General features: G+C 40.1%; 1 protein-coding gene across 3 annotated transcripts; it reads left to right on the top strand.

Moving 5' to 3' along the window:
• Positions 1 to 6,208: 6,208 nt before the first annotated feature.
• On the top strand, positions 6,209 to 18,218 carry HNRNPA3 (heterogeneous nuclear ribonucleoprotein A3). 3 transcript variants are annotated; one of them, XM_069020582.1, is made up of 13 exons: positions 6,209 to 6,313; positions 10,042 to 10,153; positions 10,621 to 10,644; positions 14,429 to 14,551; positions 14,642 to 14,788; positions 14,871 to 15,081; positions 15,326 to 15,415; positions 15,491 to 15,583; positions 15,709 to 15,789; positions 16,487 to 16,633; positions 17,475 to 17,600; positions 17,684 to 17,755; positions 17,842 to 18,218. In XM_069020582.1, exons 2-12 carry the CDS (start codon positions 10,088 to 10,090, stop codon positions 17,734 to 17,736), a joined length of 1,161 nt encoding a protein of 386 aa, XP_068876683.1. In that variant the 5' UTR covers positions 6,209 to 6,313; positions 10,042 to 10,087; the 3' UTR covers positions 17,737 to 17,755; positions 17,842 to 18,218. The 3 variants fall into 3 exon arrangements, with proteins under 3 accessions (XP_068876683.1, XP_068876682.1, XP_068876684.1); XM_069020581.1 differs by having other exon boundaries at positions 15,476 to 15,583; XM_069020583.1 differs by lacking the exon at positions 6,209 to 6,313 and adding an exon at positions 6,513 to 6,613 and having other exon boundaries at positions 15,476 to 15,583.
• Positions 18,219 to 24,193: the final 5,975 nt, after the last annotated feature.

The raw sequence follows: 24,193 nt of genomic DNA, 5'->3' as shown, positions 1-24,193 counted from the left end.
ATTATAACCAAGTCCTCTGACACCTGGATTATGTAGATTGATGAAATACATGTCAAATGCATATGATAAAACTACAACAATGGTATAGTTACAAACATTAAAAAGGTACTAGTTTTTATATTGCATTTCACTGAGTGACAGGTTTCCGGGAAAACCAGGCAAAAAGTATTTGTCTGTCATTTTTCCAAAATTATCAATACCTAAAATCTGAATTGTTCCCATCTGTACGAAGTATTTTGTTTGAAAGTTAAACATTAATACAGTCTTTTGAATTAGATAGTTGTCCTTATGTTGGATTTCTCTTGCATAATCTATCTGCTTACATTATCATCCTCTTATTAACACATAGAAAATGATTAATAATATGCCCAATGAATTCCAACCATGTTTGTCCTGAAGGCAGAAACGTAATCAAGTTATATATTGCCATAAAATTTTCCACTACTCAGCATTTTCAAATTGTGTTTATTGCACATGACCTACAATATTTAGTAAACAAGCATGTGCAGCCATTTCCCTGGTAAATATGCCAGCATTACAGGCATTACAGGGCATTTTTTTAGACTAACACAATTTTCCATTGAATATATCAGCTTGTACACTTGAGGTCTCTGAATGTACAAATGACTTACTACCAGCTGCAGATTCCTCACCTTTGGCTATATTCTCACAGCAGTTTCAATATATTTCTCTTAATTAGGATATTTAATCAGCCATAATGAACAGATTGGTTCTTGACATTTTCTGCAGTTTTATTCTACTTGCCCAGCATCTACACTGGTATTGGTCAGTATAACCATTTTAAGCATAAGGAGAAAGAATTGTAAGATACTTGATAGAAACTATTATAATCCTTATGATATGGGTTCAAACTACAACCTCTCATATTTTAGGGCTTGATATTTTGTATTTAGCAATACCTATTTCTAACTAAATACAAAATTTCTATGCTAGGGAAAAAAAGAAAACTTGTAAGGGATTCATTATGAAGACTTGATTTTTTTAAAAACAGATATGCCCCAATTCCAAATTCCTAATTCCTGTTCCAAATGCAAACTTAGGATATGTGGTAGTACCCTCTGGAATTTTAAATTTATTTTGACAGCTTTTGAGAGACATAATCTTATTCACATATGTTTCACTCTATATACAAGGAAGTGTTCATTTGTCCTTATAGCACACTAATCTAAACATCTCAAAGGATTTTTATAAAAAGAATAATCTGGTTTTTAGCAGCAACACACCAGAAAAATAATTATGTAAAAGATCAATTCAACGCATTTTGAAATATCTGACTTGCAAGAGGGTGTGATACTTAAAAGTGGAGTACAATTTACAAACAGACTAAAACATACCATGTCATCAAAAAGCATGATCCCAGCAGCTTGGAGCATAGCATGGAGAGTAAGTACAGGAAAAGGATCAACTATGTAGCTGTATTTTTTTAAAAATCCTGTCTGTGACAGATGTTGGCAAAGTAGTTGTTAGGCTAGCTACAGTGTGTACCAGATAAACAGTTATAACTGTGTTTGACATAAATCACAGTCTGAAGAATGTGTGCAAATTCAATTTGGGGGGGGGGGGGGGGCGGATAAAGTGAGAGGTTTTCCTGCTTAGCAGTCAAAGAAGCATTCTGAGCCACACAAATCCAGTGCCAGATGTGATGCTCCCGATTGGCTGAGCACTGACCATGTGTTCGAGCCGTGCGGATATGGAAACCCCTCCCAGAGCCAGATCTGCATTGCAGTCAAGGGAAGAACAAGATTTATTTCCCGTGGTTTGCTCTCGTGCTCAGATACGTACACGAGCAGGAAATCCACCCGCAGTTTTCTCGCCTTAATAAAATGTACCAAATAATACTAAATGTTTACTTAGTTGTGCAATTACCTCTAATTAGTGTTTTGCAAATCTTAGTAACAAAGAATGAACACTTAAGATCAAGCATAATTATATATTATTTTCTACAATTTTGATTTTAAGAGCAGGAGATATTACCTGCTACATCCTCCATTTTTCTTCTTTCTTCTACATCTCAAGGGGTTTTTTCTTCCTGTGTAGACAAGTGAATCCCAATTAAAAATTAATCTAGAAATCTTGCCTTTCTTTCCCACCTTTTGCCCCACTGTAATGACTTTATTACACAGATTTTAGAACAGCTGACTCCTCGTGCACTGGCATCTCAGCCATAGCATATTAAACTCCATTTTACCTGGAGTTTTCAACTGTAAATCCCATTCTTTTTTCCACTAGCAATACATAAATTCCTTTCTATCTGATCTACATTTAAAGAAAATGTATGTTTGCTAACAAAGAAATTTCTAGCATAAACAAAGACTATTGCTTTTAAGAAAGCCCTAAATTTACCCTAGAGCCTTTTGTAAATCAAACAGCCCAGGCTGTTAGGCATATGAATCTTTATTTCAAGTAAGCTCCTTTAATATGATTGTTGGCATTTCAACATGACATCTTTACACTTTGTCTAGGGCATAATTTTGCTGGTAACAGAATTCCCCCTATCCTAAGACCTAGACAATAAAAGTGAGAATCTTGGGCACAAGTTACAGAGCCAGCTATGCTATAATGGCATCTCAGCAAGCTATTTTCCCCTCACTGCAAGTGGTTTTATTGTTTGGATAGTCCTAATATCATCACCAATGCACAATTATTTCTTTAATTTTTGTTAGAAGGGTTCGAGAAAATAAAATTTTAAAAATAAAATTCAGATACAACATAGATATAGAAGGTTATGGAATAAAATAGAATCTTACTGAGATTAATTAACATACAACGAAGAGCAGAACAAAAAGGGAAAAGATGTGTTTAGGAAACTATTTATGGCAATCCAAAACGCAGTATTATTTTCCATATCTTGTACAAAAATAAAGTATTGTAAAGAATAAACATTTTAAATAGAGATACATTTTGTAGAAAGAAATAATCCTCTGACTCTGAATGAAACTGAAATAGACAAAGGGAAATATACAAAGTTTAAAGGTATTTTTAATTGAGCTACCTGCTAAAAAATGTTCAGTCTCTCTCATTTCCTGCATCACAACTCTCAGACATAGCTCCTGAGGAACAGAAGTAATGGAAAATTGATCTAAGGTTTCTAACAGATGGAGTGGAATGGACACAGTCACAAGAGTTTGCTGCTATTTCCAAAATATTTACTGGAGATTACTAAACCTGTACCCAGGCTGGCATATAAGTACATATCTTTTAATTTCAGACTAGCTCACAGACTGGTGTATTACGTCAAGCACACCCTTATCAATTATTAAAATTAATACAGGAGAGTGCAAATGGAAGCAGCTGATGTGTCTGCATGCATTCTGTAACTTCATGGGAAAAAGCAGATAGAAAGCTTTCTCAAACCACTGCAACTGAGTCCTGCAGAGACTGCCAGAGTCCCGGGGCAGAAGACACTTGACTGGCACCATCTGTAGTGGAAAGGGTCTATAGGATTTGTTGTTTCTGGAGTGTGTGTGTGTGTATACAAATATACATATGTATATATCTGTGTAGATCTACAAAGAGTTATAACAATTACTGAAATAAAGCAAATGCTGTAGCATAATCATACTAAAAATAATCGGTGTATTGGCTCTATGTGTTTTTCAATTAAGTAAAAGATTTTCATGCGCCCTGCACTGCATATGAGAATTGCCAAAATGTTACCAGACTTTAGTATATTATCCTATCTTTGTTTAGCAAAGCTCAGCAATTTAAATCAAATTCAGAGATGAAAACAACTGTTTCCAAATGAAGAAGATATCAGAAGCTGCAGCTGCTTGCACAAATAGTCAAGTCTCTCCAGTAACACTTGCCCATGTTTAAATATACCATATTTCTACAACACAGAAAATAGAATTTAATGTTAAACAGCCTTTTGGCCTGAAGCTCACATGAATGTTTTGCTATATAGGACTCTGGCCTTCTTATCAAAATTGCAGTCTCCATCCTTTTTAAAGTATGAAACTTAAATATGTCCAAGTCAACTCCATGTGCAAAACTATGACAGTACTAACATTTAATTAATAATGAGTCCATTTGTTTATGCAATCTCAAGAGTTTTATAGCAAATACATTTAGTTCAGTGAATCGGCTCCATTAACACTACTATTCTGGAGACTAGAGTTCAAGATCAATTTCATATTCTCATCTCAAACTCTGTGTAATACTAAAAAATACTTTGGACAGTTTTACCAACAATATTTACCTATCCTAAAATTCACTTCACAAACAAATGCTGTATAAGAATTGAACAATAAAAACCTCCAACAAACCCAGAACAAAAAAAAGGACAATGAAGCGAAACTGACATTCCAACCACATAAATATACAAAAGCTAAAAGCTTTTCCCACTGTTTTTTGTTGTTTTTTTTTTTTTTAAATAGACACATGCTGCTGTTCCCTTGGCTTACAAAGAGGGGAGTACATATTTGCAAACATTGCTAGTAAAAAGAAAAGCATGTTAGCCATCTGCATAGACGACCAATACGCATCTGCTACATAATGTGAAAGTTCATCTCACTATGAAACTACATGAGCCAGGACAGATATGGTACAGTTTCACGTAAGAAAATGCGTGCCCTAAACGGGGAGCAATATTTTACTAGATAACCTGAAAACACTTCACTGGCAGAAAACTGTTTGCCAGAAATCAAATAATTTTATCTAAGCCCTCAAACTTGTGTATAATTTTCATCTGCAACAGTGAATTTTTCTAAAATGTGCATCTCCCTCATTTACTGGTTTGTCTTTTATTTCAGTGCAGTAAGCACAGTATTATAAGATTATTACATTCTGTACAGTTGATTACACATAGGGGAGGGCAATCATGTACTGAAACTGTAGAATTCAAATGTGATCTGCCTATGGCTGTGCAACCAAATGAAACTGCAAGACAAGCAGCCTCCATGAGTAACAGTTAGATGTGAAATTAATGGCAATCAAACTAATAAAGGAATTCCTCACATTTGGCAAGGCAGCTCCTGTGTAAACTACAAAAACCTTTGAAACTAAGAGACGTATTTAGCCCGTACCATCGTCGGTCTCTCGGTACTGTCACCCTGAGAGTAACAGAGGCAAGAAAACAAACAACATATATGAAGAATTTTATTTTAAGTAAAAAGTTAAATTGTGTGGTTTACTTTGTTGAGAAAAGAAGATGAGAAATTGTGGGTTTTGCTCTCAGTGCAAAGAATATCTGGAGATTTATGAGATTTTCAGTGACTTTTACATTCTATGTAGACATCTACCTTCTTAAAAGATATAGGAATTATCTAAAAATGTGTTTCAATCCCTGTACGTGATAGCAGTGAGAACATTTCTAGACCTGTTGGGGATTTCTCTATGCATTAGGAAAATTATATTTAGTTCATCAAACAGGTTTGCAAACTTTAGTGTAATTTTTTTTTTTTTTTTTTAGAAATAGGGTAAAATAAAGAAATTAAATTAACAGCTAATACTAAACTTCCAGTGATTCAGCAAAATCTCATCAACTGTTCTACTCCTTTATGTAGCATAAAAATATTTTTAAAGGGGTAAGTGCCAGCTCCTTCTGTTAAGGTTAGGTCATCATACTAAAATAGGTACTGGTACTAATGAGAGGATAACCACTGTAGAAACCTTACTTTAACAGTAAATTTTTGTAACACTACTTTTCCTGATGCCATTATTCAGGTAAAGAAGAATTTGTAATGTATGTGCTTAACTACGATTCATTCTATGTTAAATTCTCCCAGAATACCCTTTCTCCTGAACTCTATCAAAAGCTACAAGCAATGCCTCTGAATGGGGAAGCTTGTGAAACTTACTGCTTGGACTTGTTTTGGTATTTTTCCGGAAACTGACTAAGCTACGCTCAGTTCTGAGGGTGAGCGCTGAACGAGCTCTGGAGAGCCAATCTTCAGCTGCCTCTCTGCAGCATCTCCAGCATAAATAATACGTTGAGACAAATAACTTCTCTTAGAAAGCCCTGCGCACCTCGGGCACACCCTGGGACTCCTGCAGAAGTCCCCTGTAAGCAGAGCATATCCTCCTTTTCCTCTCTTTCCTACCAAGCATCGGAGGCCGCCTGCCTGTTCCCGCCACTGCGGAGCTCTGTGCGTAGCGCACCCTCACAGGGCCCCCGGCGGCCTGGGCGGCGGGGGCGGGGCGGGGGCGGCCCCAGTGAGGGGAGGCGGGGCCGCCCCGCGCGCCCGTCGCGGCTGCGCCGGCGCCGCCACCCCCACAGCGGGCGGCGGTTCGTGCGCGGGGCCGGCGTGGGACCGACGAGGGCGGGAAGGCGCTGTCGCTGAACGCCGGCACGGTGATCTCTTCTCTTTCCTCCCCATCCCTCTCCCCAACTTCCCTCGCTCCCGACCCTTTCTGCCCTCCCGGCGGGGAAAGCGCCGCGCGGGGCTCGCGGCGCGCGGACGGGAGGGGTGGGGGGGCGGGGGGGGAAGGGGGGGATGGGCGGCGGGCCCTGAGAAGAAAAGCGGTAACGGCCGCAGGGCGCGCGCCGCCCCGAGCCCGCCTTGCCGCCACGTGACCCCCCGCGCCCGCCCCCTCCTCTCCCGCCCGGCTCCATATTGGCGCTGCGCTGGCCGAGCCCGGGCACAAAATGGAGGTAACTGCGCGCGGGGCGCGGGGCTGGCCGCCATCGGCCGAGGCGGGGGTGGAAGGCGAGGCGGCTCCTGCCGCACCGCGCGGAGCTGCAGCGGCTCGAATTCCGCCCGACCCTGCGGGCGGGAAAATGCGGAGGGAAAGGGGTGGTTGGCGGCAACACGTCATAGAGCTTCTTGCGGTTCCCGCGGCCGCCGCCTCCTTGTAGCGTTCCTGGCGCGCTCCAGAGCCGATTTCGCCTGCGACACGCCGCGTTATTCCGCAATGGCGGCGCGGGCAGGAAGAGAGAGGGAGTGGGAGAGGCGGCGCTTCCGCCGCGCGGCCCCGCGGGCTGCGGCCGCCATTTCGCAGCGCTCCGACGCGTGGGGGAGAGGGGCTCGGCCCGGGGCAGGGCTGTGGGCAGCAGAGCCCTTTGCAGGAATCCTAGGGACACCGAAACACCTGGGCCCGTATTCGGGCAGGAGTGGGGCACGGTGAACCCTACGCGTGCGTGCGTCATTGTTCTGCTCTCCCCGTGTTCCCCCCCCCTCCCCCAGGCCCACCCTCCCTCCAGTGTAAGCTCCCCGGAGTAGTGAGTGCGGCAGGGATGGTCTTTAACACATAGACTTGAAAAGCATTAAGATCGTTTAGTGCAGTACGGTGTTTCTCGCAGAAGAATGCTGCTACGCGTTGCAGCACCTCCCTAATATCTCTCACCCCCGCCCAGGGGGAGTTAAAACGTGTCGGGAGCCTTTGCTGCTCGGGGAGGTGGGGGAAAGAAAAGTACAGAGTTCTTTTACTTTTCTCCAATCCCCCAATTACACATGCAAAAGACCCACGACATTCGCTGGTATCCTGCCATGCTCCTGGTGGGCAGTACGAAGAAGCAGTCCTACACAAATGTAGAGGAACCATCCGTGCCCTACTTGGAGGGCGATAGTCACGATACTCTCTCCTTGCTTTTCTTCCCTTTCCTCAAAACTTAAAAGTTTTTTTGCTCAAGTGTTTCAGAGTATGGCAAGCAAAAATAGTGCGTTTCTGTGTGTGTGGTGTTTATCTTTGCTCCCTTCATTATTATTTATCATTTGCTCCCTTCATTCCTGAAACCTTAAATAATTCAGATCAGAGAAACCAGCAGGTTGCACTAGTTTCTGTTACTACGTTAAAAACAGAAGACACTGGATCACTTAGCAAAGCAGCTAAAAATAACTGTTTCGTGTAAGCAATTGCTTTAGCTGCCTCAGGGTTTAATAACTGGGAGCGGTGATGTGTTCAAAGCTTTTGAAAGATGCTTCAGTAAAGCTTGGAAACGTATCATGTCAGGTATTAAGCTAATATCTTGGAGTTTTTTCCAGGCACATGTTCCTATTGGTGTTGGAAATACACTACCAACACACTTAGAGCTGAGAATCAGTTTTTTCCTGCTTTTAACTTCTAGGTTTGGTAAAATACCCTACTGTATGGACTTCAGGACCAGCTTCAGTTGCTTACAGAAAAGACCAGTTCATTTCCATAGTATTCTCTGTTTGAATGGGTGAACTTGCATCTTCGTAATGTCTGGTTTGTTTCTGTTAGCTTCTTTTCTCCTGTAGGAAATAGAGCAGTATTATGAGTAATGAGACCTGTCCTGCTGTCTTTTGTCATTATAACTAACACATTTCCTTGGAAACTGCTTTAAGTTCTGTAGTTAAGTTGCAGTGTATAATTGCTCAGCAATTTAGCTAGCGTATTCTAAATATTTTTATCTCGAGTTAAATAGAGTATTTTGTTGGTGATAAGAATCTAGTACTGTCAGCCTTAACAACTTTCTGTAAGGCAAAATAGGAATAGTTCTGAGCCAGGGCTGTGTTCTGCCTCAGCTGATGGTGTGCGTTAGCAAGAAGACAACTCGCTCTTTAACCCTCAAGGCCTTCAGAGGCCATTGGGGCAGGGACCATGCCCGGGAGCTTTATGTTGCCCAGTGTGGAGCCTCACTGGGGAAAGCAGTGGGTGACAACTTCAGAAGGGCATTGCATACTTTCCATTACTTTGAAAAGGTATTTAAATAAGCTTATCCCTTTCTTACCTGACAATTTCTAAAGTTTTATTTCGCTATACAGCTAGTTTGTAAAAAGCCCCTGGAGTGTTATGTTTCATACCTCCTATTTATGACTTAAAAAACTGAACAGGTCAGTTAAAGCACTTGATGTCCTAATGTCTTAAGCCAAACTGATGTTCGATATAAAGGATTTCAGGAGTATGTTTAACGTTATGTAGAGAGGAACTGAAGATAATACACTTCTACTGTACTTAATAAAACCTTTAAATTAATGCGTTAAGTCATGATACTCATGATTTCACAGTCGAGTTTAATTTGAAACCGGATTTTAGCATGAAGTTATATTCAAGCATTTCCACTTTGAATAACAGCGCATATTGCTCATTAGTAGAGACCTGCCTGCCTTTCTGTATGCAGGAGCAAAATTTGCCCGAAGAAAACTTGAAAAAAAAACCCCTACAATGCAAACAAACAAAACCCCCACCTAATCTTGTAAATATCTATGCTTTTAAGTGCGGCGTAAGTATAGTTTTACTGAAGTACGTTAAATGTAGTTAACACTATTGCGTTTTGGCTACTGGAATAGAGCTTCAAGAAACATCCAAAGCAGTAATGGCTGTTGGCCAAAGATACCAGTACATTAATACTAAGAGTAACTGAATGATCCTAGAAAATTTTATAGAAAAAAGGTCAAAGGGAACATGATTTTTTTTTTTTTGTTTAAATGTATGGGTTCATCTACTGAGTTTATCTTGTAAAAGACTTCCTATTTGTAATGATAGATCCATTACATACATAGTACAGGGTAGTAATCAAATATGGCAGCAAAAGTAATGCAGATGCCCAGTGCTGTAGACTGCTGAGGATCGGCTGTTGAAGTTCTTGATGTTGCAAGGTAGCATCAGTAAAGGGTTCTTGTACTACTCTTAGTGGAAAATAAATCCTCTGGTTTTCCACAGTGCTGGATAGCTGATTACAAGAGGTTACACATCAGAAATTTCTAATAAGTGGTATTTGAAAAAATGTTACATGTTTTAGGGTTTAAAATCCATAGAAGCAGAATTTATATAGTGGGTTTGGGTATCAAAGGTAGAGTTTACTTGCTGTGTGTTAGTTGTATTCACAATAGTTTTGTAAGACAGTAATAGATAAAGGTTTGCTACAGATTTGAGCATTAGTTTGTACCTAGTTATTCCAACAGTTGTAAAGTGAGCTTTACTAGGTTAGCAGATGTTTTTTTTCCAGCTCTTTGTAATCATCTGCTAAATAGGCTGAGGCTTTTTATTCACTTCAGGGATTTTTTTTTCTACTTTAACCCGTTTCTTCCTGTAAACCACACCTGGGCATTGCAGCCAGAGGAGGCCCTGTGTCACAGGAACTGGGGTAAGTACTGACTTATCCAACCTGTTTTCTAGGTTTCCTAGATCTAAAAGAAAGGCCGAGTTAGAGTACCCTTCCAAAATGGCTGCTATTAAGGAAGAGAGAGAAGTGGAAGACTACAAGAGGAAAGGAAGAAGATCCTCACAGGTGAGAGCATGGGTTTTTTCTATTAAAAATAAAGTAGTTTTAAGGGGAAAAGATGGAAAAACCATTTCTGTCTGATATATTAATATCTTTTTTTTTTCTACCTTCTTCATCCCCGTATTAGCGAGTAACTTTAAATTGCAGTTTATCGCTTAAAATTTAAGGGGTGGGGTGTTAAGCATAATGGGGAAATTTTGCTCGTCTAGTTTTCTGTTATAACAAAACTGATTAAATATATGTTTCTGATTAAAGCAAGGTGTAATTATTAAGAAATTCATGCATCCTCAGAGTATCAGCAGGAACTTGATTACTGCCTACCTTCAAAGTCCTGTTTTTAGTGGGAATGAAGACAGGTTCCTATGTTCTTTTCTTTTTTTTTTTTTTTTAAATAAAAAAATGGTTGCCTGATAGTCACTGCAAATGAAAGCGAGCTGTACTAAGTAAAAATAACTGTTTTCTTTTGCTTCTAGCAGAAATACCGTAGACTGAATAAGGTGCGTAGTATAGAGAAGATGATGTTGGGGCTGTTTCTGGGAGGATGGGAGCTAGTTACTTTGGGGTAGGGTGTGGAAGTGGGAGGGGGGGAAAGTTCTTAATACCCTTCAGAAAATAATTTTAAGATCAGGAAAGAGGGTATTAAATATGCTTGTATAGCTTATCACTGAGGCATTTTCTCTTTGTTTATTTGGATTTGTTTGCTTTCTAACATTACTTTTTCAGGTTGTCTGAATATCTTAGTTCAAACCAAGTTTTTTCTGGAATGATACACTACTGCAATGTGGGAGGGCCTATACATTTGAATTACAAACAAATCTTGTCTGAGTTGCATGTGTCTGGTAGTGTATGGTTATTTTGTATTAGAGGAGTATGGTGTGTAAAGTCCTTTTGGAAGGAATGTTGAAACTCTCTTCACTCATTTGGACTTTGGATTGAGTGTAACTGGGGTCTGTCAGCTGCATACTAAATAAGCTCTTGTAGTTCACAAAAGTAGATTGCCCTGCAATGATCTTTAGAAGCTATTGAGTTTCTAGAGAATGTTTCACAGGGAAAGTTGCTGAGGCCCCAGTTGCCTGTAAGCTTTCCCAGTTCAGAAGACAGTCTAGGATCGTAGTGCCCGGGGGACAGAGTGGTCTCAGGTTTAGCCGCAGCTGTGAGTGTAGGTTTGGTGACAGGCATTTTGTGGACACCTGCTGCTGCTTAGAGGTAGAATGGCGTGGGAGGGCTCCACTGCAAAACTGTGTCTTTAGAGAGAAATACTGCAACTCCAAAACGCTGACGATTCAAAACCCCTGCCATAGGAAATTTCAGTTGATGGCAGCCTCAGATAGAAGCAGTATGTATCTGCAGCAGTATTGTCAAAAGGTGTCGGGATTTCTGCACAGGTGAGGATTTTTGCAGGAATCTCAGGGGGTTCTAGCTGTCCTCTTCCCCTCGTAGGCGAGAGGAAGAGTTACACTGCGCCGAGCGTGCGGGGGTTTCGGTAGGGCCTGGGAGGCAGCGGTTGGGTTTTGCTGGCAGCAGGAGCTGAGCAGCGGGCCCGCAGCGCAGGTTGGGTTTTGCTGGCAGCAGGAGCTGAGCAGCGGGCCCGCAGCGCAGGTTGGGTTTTGCTGGCAGCAGGAGCTGAGCAGCGGGCCCGCAGCGCAGGTTGGGTTTTGCTGGCAGCAGGAGCTGAGCAGCGGGCCCGCAGCGCAGGCCTCTCCCTGGGCCCCGCGGCGGGGCCCCGCCCATGGCGCCACTGCGGCGCCGGCCCGCGCGCCCCGCCCTCGGCTCCATATTGGCGGCGCGGCGGACGCGGCTGAGCACAAAATGGAGGCGGCCGAGCCTGCGCAGAGCTTGGGTTGTAGGGGGGAAGGCTAAATTTGAGGCAGAATGAAAGATCTCCGCCTCCGCAGAGGCTTCTAGTGTGTCTGGAAGCCCCTCTTAACAGCTATGGGGGAGAAACGGTGTCTTGCCGACTAAAGGCAGGCTGGATGTTCTTGCAGCTGCTCTCCCCACACCCACCAAAGGAGTGCTGCAAAATGGCGTGCTGGCCTGCCGTGTCAGCTGAGCAGGAGGCAGCCTGCTGATTCTGATAGAGCAGGGTGATAGTTACACTAAGGGAGAGATGTGTTGTGCAGGATTTTTTGTCCAGGAGAGACTGCTGTTAGAAATAACTTGCAGCAGGACAACTCAGAAGCAGCATCTTACGTGATTGAGGACAGCACTCTGAAAACTACAGTGAGAACAAACTGCCTAAAAAAAAAAAAGCCTGATTTCTCCAAGAAAGTGTAGCTGCCTATTTTTGGATAGAGTTTCTATAATGTGTATGTGTCCTGAGGATAATTTCTTTCTAGTAGAACAGAGAAGCTGTAACAGCAGTTGTTCTTCGTGCTGTACAAGAACAGCAGTTCACGTGCATATAATAACAATAAGCAGAAAAGAGCTTCATTTTTCCTTACCTGAAAAATTCTCTGATCATTCTTTTAAGGTAAAAGCACTATTGAGTTGTTAGCTGAAAACCCTCGTAGCCTTGAGGAGTATGTGTAGAAGAGTTTGAAACACTTAGTGTTCCCAGCTTTAACATAACTCAACTAAAAACTGTCAGTAGATTTTTTTTTTTTTAATTGCAGTTAGCAACAAATAACAATGCTTGACCTAAAGGAGTTTCTATATGCAGTAAGTGTGTAATCCTATAAAATTAGAAGTTTACATGTAGTGAGAAGGGAGTTGTTGGGGTTTTTTTATATCTTTGTAGTCTGGATCGCTTTAGAAGACACTAGACGCTTTACTTTGTACTCATGGGACGACTGACTGTTAAAGATTTATATGATGATGCTGAGGTAACAAAGCCTTAAATAGAAAGCTGTTTGTGAGAATGCTGGGGTTCTTTCTCACAAAATTCAGCAGATGTAAGGGCAGGGATTTACTTCCCGGATAGCTTTTCATAATCTTAGTTACTGTTTCCTGTAGTACAATCCGAGCATTATAAACCAGCGATTTGCTAAAGCACTGTATAATTGAGAAACTCTCACTCAAAGGGGCTTAAGCTTTCCTGGCCAACCCTAGCAGCATCACAGAAGTTAAAGCACTTCTGATTAAAAGCAAAATGTCTACAGATAGAAGTCTGTGGCTGGTGTTACGTAGTTTACCTCTCAGGATAATACTGCATATAGTCTGGTTTAATGCCCTGCAGCAGGAACTGTTGAAGCCTGTTGAACATCGATGCTGCAGAACTGAAGTCATACACAGCATAGCTGGCAAGCACCTTGTGGAGTGTTTTTACATGCACAAAAGTATCCACTTGCTAAATGAGATTTTAATAAGACTTCTCTGACAACAGGAGTTGTAAAACAAATTTTTGTAAACTCACTGTCAAATTCCAGGCCTACTAAAAAAGTGCAGCACTGAAACAGAGCAGAAACACAATTGTACTCTTAAGCCCATTTCAGTCATGTGACAGAAAACTGAGCTTGCAAATTTGCACCTTTTAAAACGTGACTGATCACATATAGGCAATGTTACCAAGAGCTATTAAAACTTGTTTGTTCTGTGATGCTTGCTAAGTTACCCATCTTATTCCAGTGGTTGTACCCACTACTGGTCATTGATGAGTTGTTTCTCATGGCATTTTTTTGTCCGTAAGACATAGGTCCATATTGCTTCACATTTGACAGGTATTTCTCATAACACTAAAATCCACATATGTACTTGCACTTTCTTGCTTACGTGTACTCCAATCATAAAATTACTGATGTACAAAATTTATAATTTTAAGGAATTCAGAATTGATATGTTTCTTAAAAATGTGTGAAAGTAACCTTTCAAAATGGACATCCCCAAAGAGTAGACACTCAGTCTGAGCAGGACCCTTTTATTCTTTCATAACACGTCCTTAAATTATTTATAGTTCCTCATAATTACGTTTCATTAGGTGTCAGAGCTTCTCTTTATCTAACAGTGCGTCATCCCCAGTCCCTACAGCGCGATCTGCAACTCACAGGCACAAAATGAATGCACTTCAGGGTGCTGGGGAGCAACCAAGTTACCTAGTATATTGAAATCCCTTTACTGTTTGCATTTTAGCACTCTTCAAGTTGTTAGTTAGTGTTCTAATTAAAATCACACCTCATTAAGTGTTTACTATGCTGCTGTCTAAACCCATTAGAAGTCATTGTTTTTATGTAAATGTATTTCACCTATTTGTAGTTATAATGTGCAAAGATAATTTCTAGTAATTCGGTGAAATTTCAATTCTGTGGTTTGTATTCAAAATATGTTTTCAATTTTTTGATTTTCTAGGGCCATGAGCCAAAGGAGCCAGAGCAGTTAAGAAAGCTGTTCATTGGAGGTCTGAGCTTTGAAACAACAGATGATAGCTTGAGAGAGCACTTCGAGAAATGGGGCACACTCACAGACTGTGTGGTAAAGTCTCTGTTGTTAGTTTGTGCTTTTGAAAGGATTGGGTCCCTAAAGTAGCACAGAAATGCAGAGTGCCTCCTTGTGTGTTTGCAGGTGATGAGAGACCCACAAACAAAACGTTCCAGAGGCTTTGGCTTTGTGACTTATTCCTGTGTGGAGGAGGTGGATGCTGCCATGAGTGCTCGACCACATAAGGTTGATGGACGCGTGGTTGAACCAAAGAGAGCAGTTTCAAGGGAGGTGAGTTAGTGTTCCAGTTAACTGTATATCCTAATCTTTACCTAATACTTTAAAGCACTGAATGTCATTTTTGGTATTGCAGGATTCTGTAAAGCCTGGGGCACACCTCACAGTAAAGAAAATATTTGTTGGTGGAATTAAAGAAGACACAGAAGAATATAATTTAAGGGAGTACTTTGAAAAATATGGCAAGATAGAAACCATAGAAGTCATGGAAGACAGGCAGAGTGGAAAGAAAAGAGGCTTTGCTTTTGTAACTTTTGATGATCATGATACAGTTGATAAAATTGTTGGTATGTAACCTCTTTAGTGAGAAATTACTTACGGGATTAAAGTGTTCACATAAGATTTCATAACAGCCATGTGTGGAATGAGGTGTTTGCATGATCAGCTGCTTTACTGTTGTGTAAGGGATAGGGTTGATTTAGTGTTACTTTTCAAAGCATGCTCATGCCTTGCAGTAGCTTTCTATGAGAGTTTTACACAATATTGCTGTGGTGTGATTTTCTAACTTTCCTATTTCACTATTTTCTGTAGTTCAGAAATACCATACTATAAATGGACACAACTGTGAAGTGAAAAAAGCACTCTCAAAACAAGAGATGCAGACTGCTAGCTCTCAGAGAGGTGAGTTGTAGTTGTGCATAGCTATTTTGTGTAACAGGTTTTCAATTAATGTAATTCAAGTGAAATATTTTGTAGGTCGTGGGGGTGGCTCAGGCAACTTCATGGGCCGTGGAAACTTCGGAGGCGGTGGAGGGAATTTTGGCCGAGGAGGAAACTTTGGCGGGAGAGGTAAATGGCTGGAATACTAGTATAGAATGTGATTTATCTTTTGGTTGGTTTGTTTCCTGTGTCAGTTGGCTCAAACACTTAACATGTGTGTTCAGGAAAACATTCTCATCTGTTTTGTGTTCTAGGAGGCTATGGGGGTGGTGGTGGCGGTGGTGGGAGCAGAGGAAGCTTTGGGGGTGGTGACGGATACAATGGATTTGGTGATGGTAAGTGTATTGTTCGTTTCCTTTTCTCCCCAATGTTAGAACCAGCTGTAAGTCTTGCCTTCACCTTGAAAGTGAAGTCTATTTTGGTGATAATGTGAAAATGGCGATAACAAAAATAAAATGTCTACGTTGTAGAGCTGTGAAGAGTTAACTTCTTTTTGTTCTCCCCACAAAATAATGGGTGGAAAAAATACTTGTTTGTATTTACCCTTTAAAAAATCTCATATGACAAGGTCATGAGAGAGCTGTTTATTATTGAGAACTAAGTAAAGATTCTGATGTCAGTTGAGATGACTAAAACTGAATAAAGCAGTAATTAACTGTCATACCAGAAATGCTTTCAGTCGGCTCTTAAGACTTCTTTTTGTGGTTCAGTAGTATCTTTTTCATGATGCAGTTAGGATGAGTATCCAACATGCATATGAAGAGAAATACAGAAATTACCAACAAGCAAAAAGGGATGAGACAAGTAGCATGTAATTAATTACTTAGGTCCTGACTTTATGAGCATGGGGTTGTTTTTTAAATTAAATAGTTTAGATAAATTATGCAACCACAATGAATATACTACAGGGAAAGTGCCATGGGTCATTTTTATTGTTCAAGCGTGTTGGTTTGGGGTTTTTTTGTTAAATGGATCTTTCCTTACTGGTACTTAGCTTTGGTGTGCTAAGTTTGACTCTTCTTCTGTTCAAAGGTGGCAACTATGGAGGCGGTCCTGGCTATGGCAGCAGAGGAGGTTATGGTGGTGGTGGAGGACCAGGATATGGAAACCCAGGTGGTGGATATGGAGGTGGGGGAGGAGGATATGATGGCTACAATGAAGGAGGAAATTTTGGTGGTGGTAAGATTGCAGCTTTAGTTTGACATCCATGGTTCTTAGGTTTCATTTCGTAACACCTGAAATATGGTAATGCACAAAATGAGTTACATGAGTAGGTTTTAATGTAGAAGGCCATGTTGCATAAAGAAAGTTCTTTTCCATGTGGATCAGCCTTGATAAAGTACAACATTGTTTTGCCAGGGATGTATTTTTCAAAAAGCTTTGGCTATGAATCTGTGCATGGAGGCAAAGTATAAGAATTTTAACAGTTTTGACCATTTCAAGTATGTTGCCCTTGGATACCAGTTCACAACATGTAGATCACATCCTCCTTTGTGAAGACTATACAGATTTTATAAGGTTTTTTTAATTGTTTGCCCGAAATTTGGGGAGTTCAGCTGCTAAAAGTGTTACATACTTGCTGTACTTTCTGATGTATGTATGCAGTATGTCCATTACAGTTCTGTCTTTTGTTGGAGTAAATAAATTGTCATGTACATTACTGTCATACATGCAAGGTTGTGCAGTAGAAGAACAGTGGTGAAACCTATGTTTTTCTGACTTTGGGGGCCTTAATTTGGCCTATTGGGTTAACAGAAAATTGCCTACTCAAATGTGCTTATAATGTGATGTGTTTCATCTTCGATAAAATAACAGTTTCTAATAGTAAAAATACCAAGGGTCTTCGTTACTTGTGCAAGTATTGCATAGGGGTTTTCATAGAGGTCACATCAAAATACATGAACTTAATTTTAAATTCTTCTAAACTCCTGCAATTTATTTTTACATTGGATGTCAGAATTTGGTGATCTTCATGTCCTAAGTGTTGAACAAACATGGCTTTATAAATTATTTGTTTCAGGTAATTATGGTGGAAGTGGAAACTACAATGATTTTGGCAATTACAGTGGACAACAGCAGTCTAACTATGGTCCCATGAAAGGTGGTGGCAGCTTTGGTGGCAGAAGTTCAGGCAGTCCCTATGGTGGTAAGTGTGATTCTGTACAAAAAATATTTGAGTTAAAAATCCCTTGTTCTTCATGTATTTCAGTATACACACTGTTTTTTTAGGTGGTTATGGATCTGGAAGTGGAAGTGGGGGCTATGGTGGTAGAAGATTCTAAAAATGCTACCAGAAAAAGGGTAGGTGTAATGCATATTTATAATGATGATTAATGATGTACAACTGTTCACTGAGAGTAATAATTTTCTTATCCTGTATTCAACAGGCTACAGTTCTTAGCAGGAGAGAGAGCGAGGAGTTGTCAGGAAAGCTGCAGGTTACTTTGAGACAGTCGTCCCAAATGAATTAGAGGAACTGTAAAATCTGCCACAGAAGGAACGATGATCCATAGTCAGAAAAGTTACTGCAGCTTAAACAGGAAACCCTTCTTGATCAGGACTGTCATAGCCACAGTTTGCAAAAAGTGCAGCTATTGATTCATGCAATGTAGTGTCGATTAGATGTACATTCCTGAGGTCTTTCTCTGTTGTAGCTTTGTCTTTCTTTTTTCTTTTTATTTTCCCATTACATCAGGTATATTGCCCTGTAAATTGTGGTAGTGGTACCAGGAATAAACAAATCAATGAATTTTTAACTTTTCAATATTTGTGTAGTTCAGTTTTTCCACATTTAGTACAGAGAACTCTATAACAGAAATGAAATGTAGTTTAGGGTGTTTCCTTGTTAGTTAATAGAGAAGATAAATGCATTTCTCAATTACTATTTTGTATTAATTTAAAGTTAACAATAGAAACACCTATTGATTTGCAGTCTTAAGGGGTCTAGTCTCAGTGTATATACGTAACTGTCATTGACATGAGTTACATAGGCATACAGAGGGAAAACATCTGTATGTTGCATTATAGTTTGTTTAGATGTATAACTAGGATTGAGTTACTCAAATTAGTGTTTGTGAATCATAGAACTAAGCTTTACCTTAATGAAAATTTCAAATTACTTTTTGGTTTGTGCATATTTTTTTAATTTGTAGTTCTGTATTAGTACTAGCGCTTCAAGAAAATAAGGCATGATAAATATTTTAACAAGACCAACTTTAGACACATGAAAGCTGTCTCCCGTCTCATTTGAGATGCATAAGGGATAACTGAAGTTGTTTAAGTCCTGGGTGAAGAGAAAAAGAAATTTGCTTTTTACCTTTATATTTATTGTAATTCCCGAGAAGTTAAGGTGGGGGGAATCAAGTGCCTGTTTCCTTGGGATATACAATGATTCTGTTTCAATAAAACTATACTTTGGGGAGGGTGGCTTGGAATTTTCATCCCCTTTGTCCCCATTTCCTTCTCCCTCGCACCAGACTGCACTGTTTCAATTAAATGAGGCGTCATAGTGAGAGTAATAGGTATGTTCCTCATAATTTAATGGCTATATACTTTCTTGCATGCACCCTAGGCAATTTTCTGGACACATTCTTCTGACTGGGAGCCAAGGGTAGCTCAGGTGTAATCACTGACAGTCCCAGGTAATGCGTTTCGAAAGCCCATTCCCCATGGGCTCTTTAATAGAGTTCTTGAGCTGTTTCCCTGGCAGATGTGTGTGCTGAGAGCTCAAAGATAAAACACGATCTAGTTCTATTTTACTGACTAGAAACTCCCACAATGTAGAGTGGTACAGCCCCGAGTTTCCACAGGCAGAATGATAGTGTGCTGCAACTGGATTTGGTGCAGTGGAGTAGAAAACGTGACCAAGTACATATGGCTAGAAATTGTAATTCATTCTCACTTCTGACCTCCAAATTAAGGCACTGCAGTCTGTCCTGTCCTCATCTGATGTGAATTCTCTTGACTATTGCCAGGCCAGTGCTTGCTGTCAATTCAGACTCAGAAGAGTAGGGACCCAGTCAATAAAAGAAATACTCAGACACTTGGCAATATGTATTGGAATTACTCACGCCTGTTTCACTTCTGGGTCAATGTGCAGTATAAGGTAAATGCAATTCCAGTGTAGGAATGAATCTGCAAAGATGTATGAAATGGCTCAAGGCATAATCAGTCATATTAATAATGAATTATAATTTTTAAGAAGTGGTAGAAAAATAAGTGTGTTGTTTGAAAAAAATTAAACATGTTATTTAAACACTGTTATTGGAGTGTATTTAGACTGCAGTACACTAAAACAAGGAACCAGTGTCAAGATGGTAGCCTCCAAAAATGGATTTCTGCTTATTCTTGTCTGTGGAGTTCTGAAAGATCTCAAAAGTTAAAGCAAGAATTGGTGGTTTAGTGAACGCTTCTGTTGTTGTACATGTTCATTTGGGCTTGGGGTGGGGGGGAGGCTGTACTTCAATAAAGGCATTTTTTAAACAACCCATTTGAGTTTGAAAACATGGGAAACTAAACCACAACTCACTAGGGAGTGAGACACCTAACTACCGACTTGCTTTGTACGTTACCATGCTAGAAGATGTGTAGACTTGCACCTGGGGCCTGCATCTGATTGCAGGGGCAACTGGAGGATGGGGTTGATTTCCCTTCTGACAATTGATCTGGTATTTCTAAATTTTTTTAGAATGTATTGACAGTGTTGTTTTTAACAGGGCCTCTTGTAGCTGTACTGTGACTACAATGTTAACTTTGAAAAATAGTGTTATAATAAACTTTATGAACAAGATCTGTATGCAACCTTTTAAGAGATGGATGTAAGTGACCGCTTTGTAGGTGGGTGGGGTAGCTTAGCTGTTGTTTGTGACGTGGAAAAGTGTAAGCCATGAGGACAGTGATCCGCCAGCTTTACAGAACCTAGGATGTACTTCTTTGATCCATACATTGCTAAGGAGACTCGTAAGACAGGACTTCAGCAGCCTATTGAGTATGGAGAAGTCAGCCTAATTAAAGAATGACAAGGCAGCAGGAGCAACAGCTTCAACTTCCAGAAAAGTGAAGGAATAAGATACTGTGCTGATAGTGAGCAGCTTTCCCAAGGCTAGTTAAATCTGCTTATCACAGCTGAAATATCGAAGAAAGTCTAGCAAGAGTTCTTCACCTTTTGGAACCTCCTTGAGTGATAGCTACTTGAGTTGACTCAAAATCAATAGGTCTAGCATTTAGACCTGAAAGGAAGGGCAATGAGCATAGGTAAGGTTTGCCTTTAAAATTTTTCATGAATTATAAAGAGTGGTGGGAGGTTTTTAAACAAGGTAAGAGTAATTTCTTTAATTTTCAGGTTGAATGAGAAGCTGCTGCTTGACAAAATGGGGAATGTCTTGCACATCCTCTTCAAATGAAGGTTTCTGACTGGGTAAGATTTGTAGTGTATAGTAAAATGTGTTTAACCCTTATTTCCTTCTAGGCTTTCCTTTGACAGCCTTTTAGTATCAAGGGAGGCCATAAGTACTAAGCAGCAAATACTCCAGTATACGTCATCCAGTGTTTCCTGTTCTGGATGAAGGCTGCTTGCTGGCATAATTCCTATTGAAGAATCTTCTGTTCCTGGCAGATACAAAATTGCTTTGTGTCTGAGATCAGCAAGACAAATTGATGTTTTGAAATAATGTGTTTTGGTTACTGGGGAGTGTGCTGGGGTGGGGGGGAATTGTTCTGTGCCTTGCCATGGAAAGAGGTGCCCCAGAGAAGCCCAGAAAGGCAGTGACCCTGAAGTGGTTCTTCAGTTCCCAGCAGTGTGTGACACGCTGCTGCTGCACCCATTCTGGGAGGGAGCTTGGCATTGGTGGAAGCTGGGATTTCCCTCCTACATAGTGGACCTTGGCTTACCAGGTGATGTTGTATTTACCTGCACAAATCAAAGAGCTCCCTTTGAGATTCTGGGTGCTTTTAGGCAGGATAGTAGAGACCAATACTGTCATATGATACCGAGCTGAAACCACAATGGCATTTGTACAGGTGAATGGCAATAAAAACTTATTGTGGAATCTTGATTTTACACAGATTGGAATATGTATTAACTCTTGGAACATGTATTATTTCCATTTCTGCATCTTTGGTTGTTAGAGGTCTTTTTATAAAGTACTTCATCTATTTAAACTTCCCAATACATTTCTGAGCATGTGCATTCTTAGGAAGTCAATTTCAGTAGCTCTGAAAGTAGTCAAATGGAACCTGCCTAGTCAGAGGTAGTTGCATGTTCACAAACTGATTCAAGTATTTAAACTTTTTACCTGCTGCCTATAGGCTTCCACAAAGTAATTCCTGACTTTGTAATATACAATTAAATGTAATTTGGAAGTAATACACAGCGATTTTCATAAAATCAGAAGCTATTTAATTGAAAATCTCATGATGACTGCATGTATTTTTTAAAAAACGTTGACACAAATTTGTGCTTAGCCAAGGTTCAGTCATAATCTGAAGCTGCAGCAGTACAGTCACAGTTGCCTTAGTATGGTAATGTGCCAGATAGCTTGTTGCTGAAGTGACAAGCTTGCTTTCTTAGACCTAAAAGTGGGAGGAAACCTGTGCTTTTGCTCTGCATGGCAAAACTCCCACAGGCACGTGTGCAGCAACAGGTTAGGGGGAACAGCATTGCCCCTCAGGTGAGGGCAAATGCTCATGTACTTGCAGTGGTCTTTGGATTTTTTCAACAGTAAAATTTTGAAAATGTTTTGAAATTGGTTTTTAACAAAAACTTTGTAGTGTACATTCTGGTGCTAGGCCTGTGTATAGAGCAGAACTCTACTCTTCCTTAACATGAGAGGATTCCACATTGCTGCAGACTTGTTCCGTGCTCTGGACGGGTCTTTTTGCACTGCATACAGAAACAGATAATCACTGTTAGAATTATTTTCACACTTTGATTTATAACACTCTTGTTAGACTAATTTGCTGAATTCAAAATTCAGTTATTTATAGCCAAATTACTTTGACCGAAATAAACACATTCTTAGGGGAATACTTGGTCAAGTGTATCTCTGTCCCAGAGGCACTTACAAGAGTTAAGAACGTTGTTTCAGGGTCATGCTTTTGTTTACTGGCTTCTATTGAAAATAGCAGCTGTAAATGGAGATGGGGATATAAAGATGCAAGTGTAACGAAGCATTGGTCCCTAAGCTGCAGTTGTACAGAGATTTACTTGATAACAAAAATGGTACTTCCAGGTGGTGAAGGGGGTTTCCCCAAAAGCAGCCCAGATTGATGGAGAATTGGTAACTGTTATTACAGAAAACTGAAATTAAACACAGCATCTTAAGTTTGATATCCTTTCAATACTTAAGGTTCCTAGTCTTTTGAAGCATTGACTGTGTGATGTACTGATGTGCTGTCTTTGGTTCCTGTGTTTAAGCCATTAACGTTTTCATGTACTGTCTACACTGAGGTGGAATATTCACAAATGAGTCTGTGGTCTCTGACAAGTGTGCGTACCTTAAATTGTGTGGAGCATGTGAGATCTTGAGTGTCACTGAAATTCAGGTATCTGATGGATGATTCTTTTTCTGCTGTGGGTGCTACAGGTTGACATCTCTCTCTATTAGCTTTTTCCTGAACTAAAGTATCCAAGTATCTCCATAGAAGAAAAAATGGCCTTCATGTAGAAGATAATATCGCAAGATTGGAAACAGAATAAAATGGTATAATAACTGACAAAGACTTCAAGAGCAATGGTGCTAGTGTGCTGACATCTTAGAACTTGTGGTTAAACAAGTTAAAATAGCGTGGAAATTTAAAATTTCAGTATAGTCCATAATGGATTGAAATTTGTTAAAATATTTCAATTTTGTATCAGAATAAAGTGTATATTATCAAATGACTTACAATCTAAAATGTGTTGGCATCACCTTCTTTTAGTGCCGTGAAGAACACAAAGTGGTCTTGAATTATTTCAACACATTTTCTTACAGGATCATCGTTCCGACTTGGGACTGCAAGCCAAAAAATTTTGGTTTAGCCCAGCATTTCAGCTTTACTCTTAATATTAAAACTGAATGTTTTGATCAAGAAACAAATGGTCTCTACATGGCAGCTTGTCAACATAGGAGGTCAGCATTGTGAAGCTTTAGATTTGGCAATGTCACTAGTGACTCTCAGGTTTGGGAACATACTTTGTACCTCAGTAATAATAATAATAAAATGAAGGTTATAGTTTGCAATTTGATGTTTTTATATAGGTAATGTGGAATTTTTTTCCTTAATGACATTGGGTGTTTTGATGAGAGTGCAGCATTCACTGCGTTGATGATGTGAAGAACACTGGTTTAAACTGAATGCAAGTTGTCACAGGCCGAGTTACTTTAGCCTGATTCTTCACCTGGTAAAATTCAAACAAGGCTGCTGTGTTAACTGCAGGTTTCTTGTTGTTGCACTTTTGTTTTGGTAGTGGAAGGAGTATCTTTGTATTACGCTTTAGACAAAGGGGTGGTACAGCCTGTAAAGGCTGTAAGCATGCTCTTTGCCTTTGGGTTTCACACTAGTGAACAAATTAAGGAACAAATGGAAGTGCAGGGCAGGAGTTTACTGAGGTGTCTGTTTTATAGCCGATCTGTAATTAAAAGTATTTCTATTGTAGCTGTAGACAGAATTTTCTCTGACAGACATTTGATAGTGTAGTTAATGGCAAGAGGAACCCAGGAGCTCTTTAGGTGCGCTGCACTTTGCCATCAGCCCTGCCTG

Source organism: Aphelocoma coerulescens, chromosome 7 (assembly GCF_041296385.1).
Source record: "Aphelocoma coerulescens isolate FSJ_1873_10779 chromosome 7, UR_Acoe_1.0, whole genome shotgun sequence".
Lineage (NCBI taxonomy): Eukaryota > Metazoa > Chordata > Aves > Passeriformes > Corvidae > Aphelocoma > Aphelocoma coerulescens.
This window is presented reverse-complemented; position numbering and strand designations above follow the sequence as displayed.

Bases quoted from the DNA above. Each gene is read 5' to 3' on its own strand.
- HNRNPA3 (XM_069020581.1), top strand. From the start codon at position 10,088: ATGGCTGCTATTAAGGAAGAGAGAGAAGTGGAAGACTACAAGAGGAAA. The intron at 10,645-14,428 runs GTGCGTAGTATA...TTGATTTTCTAG, and splicing joins AATACCGTAGACTGAATAAG to GGCCATGAGCCAAAGGAGCC. The intron at 14,552-14,641 runs GTAAAGTCTCTG...GTGTGTTTGCAG, and splicing joins GCACACTCACAGACTGTGTG to GTGATGAGAGACCCACAAAC.